Source organism: Panulirus ornatus, chromosome 1 (assembly GCF_036320965.1).
Source record: "Panulirus ornatus isolate Po-2019 chromosome 1, ASM3632096v1, whole genome shotgun sequence".
Taxonomy (NCBI): Eukaryota; Metazoa; Arthropoda; class Malacostraca; order Decapoda; family Palinuridae; genus Panulirus; species Panulirus ornatus.
The window spans coordinates 100,913,898-100,923,382 of record NC_092224.1 but is presented as its reverse complement, the minus strand read 5'-3'; the positions used below and the strand labels follow the sequence as shown (position 1 = coordinate 100,923,382).

The following is a 9,485-nucleotide window of genomic DNA, read 5'->3' as shown; positions in this document are numbered from 1 at the left end:
GGACAGTTGGTTTTCAGAGAGAAGATCAGAGGAAGAATGAGGTGTTCTACACAGGGGAGGTTGGCAGCGACCCCATGAATGTTGCAGAAATGGAAGGAAGAAGACCAAGGGCAATGAGCAGTGTCTGAAGAAGTAAGGTCGGTCCCAGGTCGAAGGGTACCCATGGGAACCGTTCAGCTTTCCTTAAAGGTTACGCCGCTTCGACTCGGCACCGGAGACCCATAAAAGGAAAATCAAATGTACAGAGTAAGGAGTTGTATGGGTTGTATGTTTTGGAGGGAGTGTGTGTTTGTGAGATGAACAGCAGAAACCTACGTGTAGGTAAAGAGAGAAAACAACACTCTGTACCAAGGGGAAGAACGTGACAAACTCAGCAACACTTTAGTAACACTCCTTCGTCATCACCAACACCCCTGGTATCCAGAAGGAAGAACTTACTTGGTCAGCGGTGGAGCTCCAGCCACCTAAGTGTTGCCTGAGGTAGAACAACCGGGTCTGAGCAGGGAGGATGATGTGATGGCGACTAGAGGAATGGTTCACCGCGCCATTGTCGCTGACTTCCTAAACCCAGATGGTGGATCGTCTCCGATCTCTGGTTGTCTGACATATACTACACAGAGTGTGCAGCCGAGAGTGCCACAGGAGAGACGGGATTTTTGTGGTGTTGTTGGGCTTTAAATAACTTTATGAACTGTTTGCACCTGATAAAGTAGATTGTCTCCGTGAAACTTGTAGTAGCGCGTGTATGGAAAAATTACATATTGAATAAAATGGTCTTAACTCCTGCTGAATAGCGATTTGACCTTCATATATTATGTATTTATATCTTATTTATTGTATTATATTATATTTGATCACCGTTTCTCGCGTCAGCGACGTAGCGCCAGGAAACAGACGAAGAACGACCCATCAACTCATACACACTTATATATATATATATATATATATATATATATATATATATATATATATATATATATATATATATATATATATATACATAAACGCACATACACATGAATATTCATACATACATATATACATATCAAAATATACACATATACATACACACAGAGATTCATACAAATATACGCATATACATATTCATACTTGCTTGCCTTCATCGATTTTCGGTGCCACCTCGCCCCACAGGAAACAGCATCGCAATCCCCTACGTCAACGAGGTAGTGCCACGAAAAGAGACAAAAAACAGGCCACATTCGTTCACACTTAGTCTCTCTAGCTGTCATGTGTAATGCACGGAAAACACACCCACAGACCGTTCCATGGTTTACCCCAGACGTTTCACATGACTTGGTTCAGTCCATTGACAGCACGTCGACTCCGGTATATCACTTCGTTCCAATTTACTCTATTCCTTGCACGCCTCTCATCCTCCTGCATGTTCAGGACCCGATCGCTCAAAATCTTTTTCACTCCATCCTTCCCAACGCTATTTGGTCTCCCGCTTCTCTTGTTCTCTCCACCTCTGAAATATATTCTCTTTGTCAACCTTTCCTCACTCATTCTCTCCGTATGTAGATTCGGTGCTGTATTCAGTAAAGCTTTAACGAGGACTCATTACAGCAAAACGAAAAAAAATCATACAATGGCAATATCTGTGACAAACAATATAGAAAATGCGTTAGGAAGGTGACAAAACCAAACATAAAAAAAGATATGTTTGACTCCGATGAATACAGTCATGTTAATGACAATGATGATTATACTTAGCATTTTATTTTTGGAATATAATTATGGTGATCACAGAAATGATAAATGTGAAAATAGTGATCATGATGATAGTGTTAATATGATAGACAATCATCATTATTACTATAGTCACCATCGTAATAATCGTGAATAGAACTAAAGGTAAAGCAAGGATACCTTATGTTTACAAATGACAAGCAATTATGATATCACCATAAGCCAATGCCGTGAAATTCTGCACTAACTGCCCCTCTCAGCACATTGAAATCCAAAGGTCTCTCTTTTCCACTCCTATCAATCAATACGTAATCTAATTATGTCCGCTGACCATTTCTCCTATTCACATATGTATACATGTGTATGTCTCTCTTTTTAAACCAGGTATCCCCAGTCACCTGTCTTTTTTCAGCACTCGACTCCATAAGGTCTTAATGATTTCCATTCATAACACTTTATGTAAATGGTCTTCATAAGAATATCACTGTGTGTCATTTACTTCTCATTACGTATATCACTGAAAAAAGATACCATTTATATTCGGCTAGACGTATAGGACATCACAATACATTCTGCTTATGGTAAATAATTTTGAAAAACACAATGAATGGCGATCTAAGGGTAATGAAAAAAGACTTTTATGGTATACATTCACTTGGCAATCTTTAATGACTAGTGCAAAACACCGTACAACGTTCATGTTTATGACAGTTTTAACTCCCCTACGTCTCACAGTAAGAAAATATCATAATGCCTCATTGGAACACAAGCCTGGCAATTCATACTCGCATAGAAATTACGATAAACAGAGAAACAAATTGCCTAACACAGACACACTGAAGTAGTGATGGGGGCAGGGGGGGGGGGCATCAGTGCTAGTTAGACGTCTTAGCTCCTAATGTATTCTGAAAATGATAAGGATAATGATGCAGTTTAAACGGTGCCGTGCTGCTTCCTCACAAGGAAGTGACTGGTTCAACGTGAAGGCTAGAATTACTAACTGTCTGGTCCCAGTTAGTGCAATACATCTCTGAAACCAGTTCGTCCCTGCCTCTTGCGTTTCATGTATTCTTTGTCCGTGCAGGGAAACACTCACTGGGGTAAGTCTACTCGGGAAAAATATCATCTTTTTTTCTGGAGTAGTGCCACTTCATCATTACCCCTCAGCCTTAAAACCGTCCACGTACTCTTTCTTAGCCTTATAAAACACGTAATAATCCCAGCCTAAGCCTATGTACTAATTCTGCTGGTTTCAGTTCACATGAGTATCACAAAGCACTTACAACATAAAAAGCGATACACCCTGTTCATGCCTCGACGGTTTTGTCAGGAAAAGTGTAAATACAATAGTCTCTTCATATGATAGCTCTAGTGTACAAAAACGTCAGGCCTGGGGATTGGTAGGCAGATCAGATTCTGGGGCAGGAGAGAGGTAAAGGCTAAGGAACATGAGGAGAACAAGACAGGGAGGTTCCAGTGTTGATATAGAGGGGCAAGATGGAGGAAAGAAGAGGTTCAGATTCGAGGTATGAGAAGGGCAAGATGGAGAAAAGAAGAGGTTCAGATTCGAAGTATGAGAAGAGCAAGATGGAGGAAAGAAGAGGTTCAGATTCGAGGTATGAGAAGGGCAAGAGGATGTCGTAAAGGCCTTGGGACAAGAGACGCAAAAGAGGAAGAAGCTTAGTTGTGTGGATAGGATGAAAGGGGAAGCTCGGGTTAAGGGATAGGAGAAGAGGATAGGGGTTCAAAGGAAGGATTAGATCAAGGAATAGGTATAGAACAAGAGAAAGAGGCTTAGGTTTAGATATAGGAAGATGGACAGGGCAAAGAAGGAAAGATCAAGTCTCAGAACAAGATAGAGGAGAGGAGGACTCTTTCAGGAGGTCAGACAGAAGTATATACTTTCCATCATGTATCGTAAAGTCAAAAGTTTTCAGGGAGAAAAGAGAGAGGAAGATACCGAGTAAGAGAGAGCAACACACAAAGAGTGGGAGGGATAGAGTGAGGAAAATTAAAAAAGAAGAATGTTATAGAAATACACATTTAAGAAAGCTAATCACATCTATTTATTTACACATATCACATAAAACATTAAACCTATACATGTTTTGAGAATTAGCCCGGTGTATATTACATGATATGCGTTCTTCAAATCATCATAAAAACAGGATATATAAAGTTCTCAAAACACTGCAGAGTACAGAATATTTTGGTCCCTCGCATTCGTTCCTGACAGCTCATCCAGAACTGCAGCATTTCAGTCACTCGACATTCAACCAAAAAGCTGAAATAACGATTATATATTTAATGCAAGTGAGATCATTTCATAAACTGAAATACTTTACAAAGTCAACAGCCCCCATTAACAGCAAGAGCAACTGAAGTAAAATATATCTCACTTCATATGTATCTTCATTTATGATGTCTTCTGTCAGAGCCATTCAGTGCTCCTTGCTGATGCAGAATGACTGGTCTGACGTTTCATAGAGACCGTCTTAAACTATCATGTCTGTTTAGCTTAAACATCTATAGAATACTTTAGGGGAGTTTGATAGAGTTTCGACACATGTCTGCTGCCTGGATGTATTCCTTTAGAGAGCCAGGCATGAACAGATTATTTATCTTAGTAGCCTCACTGCACACTTGCTAATACTGCACACAGTTTCGCACCAAAGTACACACACCGACGATCAGTATATTTCCACACTTGGAAGAATTCTGCGAACGACTTCGCACACTGACTGCAACACCTCTCGTCTCATCAGGGCACGAAGACCTTTAACAGTAAGGGCTAAATTGAGCAAGGAGCACCTCACACCTGAGCCTCGTGGTACCTAAGCGATACCTGGAATTCCTTACACTCGGGGCATATTAGACCTGGGTTACGTTACGACGCTTGCGGTCAGCCTGTGGAAGGTGCGGCTGGTGGGGTGCAGGTGTTGGGGCGGCGGTGCGGGCACGGGAGAGGAGGTGACCTGTTAGTGGTTCGTCCCAGGCGGCGGCGTAGCTTGTGTAGTCAGGTCCCGGGACGGCACAGTGACAGGGGGCCTCCTCGTGCGGGCAGGGCACGTACACAGGGGGGTCACCGCCGCTGCCGGACACTGGTCGGTAGTCGGTCACCGTAACGTCCGGGAAGGGCGCGTGGAGAGGAGCGCCGCCGTCCACCTGGTAGGCCACCACACCATCCTCAGCAGCCCCACTGTGAACCGACAGTCGGCGTTCGTGTTCCTGTAGAAGAGTCGTCGCGCCCCAGGACTGGACTGGGGAGAGAGGGCGGCCGTCCCGTGCTGTCTCCTGGGTTTCCTTCACCACACTGTCCAGGGACTCGTGGCTACCCCCGCCATCCTCGCCACATACTGACCCCGACTTAACCATGACGCTGCCGCCGACCCCGCCTCCCTGCACCGCCTCCGCATCCTTCTCACGCTGTTGCTTCCGCCGTTTGGTGGTGTGGCAGTAGCAGTAGGAGACCAGCACGGCCACCACCACTAGGAAACCTCCGATACTGCCAAGGATGACGGCCACGTCCTCCAGCTGCAGCTCCGTCATGCCTACAGGCCGGCCAGACCCCAGCTCGGAGGGCATCGTGTAGTTCCCTGGAACAAGACAGAAGTGTCACATGGGGAACTCATGGATAAGACTGATGCGAACATCAGTATATATTAGTGAAGAATTAGCTTAAATACACACACTTTGAGACAGTATATACATAAGACTGCAACCTTTGGCTGCAGTTGATTAGATAAACCGTTTATCATCATCATTATCATTATCATCAGTGGATAACACATCCATGTGTACTACCTCTATCCAAACAGCTTCGGAGGAATAAGCTCTTGTTTACCTGCGGCTCCGTTATGAGGGAAGGCTGCGGTGAATGACGTACCTGAGGTAGTGAGGGCAGGCTGGGTCCTGGTGGTGATCTCGTAGGTTGTGGGTGGCCGGGGAACCCACAGAGGGGCGATGTTACCAACACCTCCAATGTTACCAGCCTCGTCCACTGCCCGCACAGTCACGTACCACAGCTGTGACACCCAGGAAGTCATTGTTATTATGATATACATCCCAAGACATCTCTCTCTCTCTCTCTCTCTCTCTATATATATATATATATATATATATATATATATATATATATATTATATATTTATATATATATATATATATATATATATATATATATATATATATATATATATATATATATATATATATATTCCTTTTTCATGATTGTACTGAGGCTACCACATTCATCAAACGCCATCCAGTTCACTTGTGCGAGAGCTCTAGCCTTCATCTCTAGTTTTAGAGCTACCTCCTAGGTAGGGGGGTGAGCTTATAGCTTCAGCTTCAGAGCCAGCCAGACTTTCAGCTTCAGAGCCAGCCAGACTTTCAAAAGATCAGAACATTTATTCACAAGTTTAAGTTTCAAGCTAACCAGAGTATTTCAGTGGGACATAGACTGAGACATCATTTTGAACTATTGCTCCTGGAACACTCAAGATAATTTTTATAAGATTGTCTTGTCTTATGGTCAGCTGAAGAAATACTTAGAGTGATGTGGAAATCAGAATCTAGTCTTTTTCATCATGTGTTTATACAAAATAGTAATCAAAATAATATAGATACTGGTGTAGATATGGTGGAAAATCAGGTGGCAAAAGTAGCTTTGCAGTACCTGCTGATCGCACAGGAAAAACCATGAGTGAAAGTAAATTTGGAATGCTGTTCTAAGCATTCTAGTTTAATCCAATTGTGACATTCAGCAGGATGTATCATAATTCTAAGTGGAGTAACGACAAGTGCAATAGCTCTAAGTGGAGTAAAACTGAGTGGAGTATCTCCGAGTAACACGGAGGATAAATGAGTGGAGTAACCGAGTGGAATTTAAGTAGGTTAGCGCGAATAGACTAACTCTAATTGAGTGAAAACTAGCATTAATGGAAAGAATCCATTTCTAGTAGCTCCGGTCGAGGACTTTACCTGAATTTACTTGATATTGACTTAATCCAGTTAGTCGAGAAACCTACTCATGACGAGAATATATTAGATATAGTCCTAAATACACACGTGGATCTTGTTGATAATGCTGAAGTTGGAGAAGAGTTTGGTACAAATGATCGCCGAAAAGCTACTTTTGAGGTTTTTTTGACAACAGCGAAAAAATACCTAATTCTAACCGCAAATTTTTATGATCTTCGCATTACACTTGACAGGCAAACCTGGGATTATATGTTCAATGAAACTGACATGAGCCTACCTTGGAAAAGCTTGAGTAAACCTTCCAAGCAGTAGAAGGAACATACGTGACAATGCGTAGTAGACGGTCTATTTCTAATACGAAATCAAGGTTGTGGAGCGGGAAAATGAAAAGTGTCTGTTGTCGGTTGGTTGTTTGGGCTTTAGGCCTATCAACTGAGAGGGTCGCTAACGCCGTTAACGTAAGTTCTTCAGGTGTTCAGGATAATTCTAAGACAACCACTTTTAACGAGATCGGTCATGTCTGGCAAATCTCTTTGATTTCTTTTATGATATAATCAGCATGGATGACGAAAGTACAACAGTTGATGTTCATCTATCTAGATTTTCAAAAAGCAATCGATAAAGTTTCGCATCAAAGATTACGAGCAAAATTATCTCACATGGCATTGATGGGGTTGTCCCTCAGTTGTTGACTGGCCGTAAACAGAAAGTTGTAATTAATGGTCAAGCCTTAGAAAGGTCTGATGTGTCAAGCCGAGTGCCACATAGAACATGCTTGGGGTCTGTTGTCTTTCTCATAGTAATGATATTGACAATGGGCTGCATTACAAGATATCATAATTCAATGATGATACGTGAGTGAGTAAACTAAGTGAACTAACACTGTGTGGGTAAACTAGCACTAGTGAACTAACACTGACTGGATAAACTAGCACTAAGTGAACTAACACTGAATGGGTAAACTAAGTGAACTAGCACTGTCTGGGTAAGCTAGCACTAGTGAACTAACACTGACTGGATAGAATAGCGCTACGTGAACTAACACTGAGTGGGTAAACTAAGTGAACTAACACTGAGTGGGTAAATTAGCATCAAGTTAACTAACACTAAGTGGACAAACTCTGTGGAGCAACATTGGACGGACCAAAACAGAGTGAACTAACCTCCTCGTATCTGATAAAGTGGAGGTTAGTGGTGTGAAGTGTTCCAGCCGGGAGGGGCTGGGGTAGGCCCGTCAGACGGTCGCCCTGGAAGGCTCTAGCCTCCTTCCAGAAGGGCGCCACTACTGCTTCGTAGTGGTCGGCTCGGTCGACGTCCCAGTCATCGCCCGGGGCCGTCCAGCGGAGAGTGATCTCGTGCACTGTGTCGTTGACTTCCACCCGGAGATCCAGGATGCGCGAGGGAGGAGCGGTATCTCGGAAGGGCGTCGGAGACATCACTTCCAAGACGCCCCAGGTAACGTGCCGTAAGAATGGTGGGGCACGGCGGGTGTGCACGTGAGGCAGGGCGTACCCGCAGCACGTCTGATCGGTGTTCCAGCTGTCGTAGCTGTGTTGATAATAGTGCGGCAGATGTGAGGATGGGCTCTTGTGGTGGCGCGTCGGGGGCCCCTTGGCCACCACAGCCAGACCGCTGTTGTAGTCGACATCGGCGCTCAGCAGGTAGCGGCCGGGGTTCCCAGGCAGCGGCGGGAGGTACCGGGAGTACACACCGTCGCCTTTTGTTATGTCCGGGTCTGGCGGCACAAGAGGAGAAATTAGTTAAGTCATCCAGGATAATTTTACGATTGTAATCACCCCCACCTCTCAACCCTTATTCTCAATACCTTATCTGAGAGAGAGAGAGAGAGAAGAGAGAGAGAGAGAGAGAGAGAGAGAGAGAGAGAGGGAGAGAGAGACAGACAGACAGACTAAGGTGAAAAGAGCTGGTTCCTCACCGCCGATGCCATTGTCCCACAGGTCGAGGAAGATAGGCGGGTAGTTGCTTCCGGTAGCGTTGGTGCCGAGTCTCTGGAGTGTGGCCACCACCCTGGCGTCCATGATGGGCGCCACGCCAGCCTTCACCTCAACGTAGATCACCACGGGAGAGGATGGGTCAGAGGAGTTGATGGGTCGAGAGCCAGAGCTGGTCCAGAGCCTCACCTGCACACCTTGTGATGAGTTTCGCTTGGCCGTCACCTGCACGTACAGGCCCTGGTGGGAGTCGGCTCGGTTCTCCACACTGTACGTCCACAGGCCTCGCTGCCGGGACACCAAATACGGAGAGTCAAATATAAAAGCTCAAAAATATGTTTCCATACTTGATCGCCATTTCCCGCGTTATCAGGGTACCGCCAGGAACAGACGAAGAGAGACCGCATCCATTCACATCCATTCTTTAACTGTCATGTGTAATGCACTGACATCACTGCTCCCTATCCACAACCAGGAACCAAAGGCGACCCTTCCATGATCTACCCAAGACGCTTCACTCCAGTGATGGCACATCGACTCTAGTGTACCACATCGTTACAATTTACTCTATCCCGTGCACGCATATCACCACCCTGGTTATTAGGGGACCCGACTGCTTTCTCTTCCTCCAAGTTTTTCCATTCAAACTCACACCCCAACTAACCTCTCCTTAACCTGCTGAACCAAATGACCTTGCTTATATTCACATTTACTATCAACTTCCTCCTTTCAAACAGGCTTCCAAACTCAGTCACCAACTTCTACAGTTTCTCACTGGAATCAGCCACCAGTGCTGTATCATCAGCAAACAACAACTGACTCACTTCCAAGGCCCTTTCA

The 9,485-nt window shown here is 44.4% G+C and overlaps 1 protein-coding gene across 2 annotated transcripts in view; it reads right to left on the bottom strand.

The window, feature by feature from the left end:
- Positions 1-2,346: 2,346 nt before the first annotated feature.
- LOC139751238 (calcium-activated chloride channel regulator 1-like) overlaps positions 2,347-9,485 on the bottom strand; it is a 387,185-nt gene continuing 380,046 nt past the window's right edge. Inside the window, exons 6-9 of one of the 2 annotated variants that reach the window (XM_071666474.1) lie at positions 8,630-8,933; positions 7,857-8,428; positions 5,597-5,735; positions 2,347-5,306 (exon numbers count right to left, since the gene is read on the bottom strand). In XM_071666474.1, coding sequence (XP_071522575.1) covers positions 4,582-5,306; positions 5,597-5,735; positions 7,857-8,428; positions 8,630-8,933 — 1,740 coding nt within the window. In that variant the 3' untranslated portion in view covers positions 2,347-4,581. The remainder of the gene's footprint in view (positions 5,307-5,596; positions 5,736-7,856; positions 8,429-8,629; positions 8,934-9,485) is intronic. The other variant, XM_071666482.1, reaches the window with a different exon arrangement.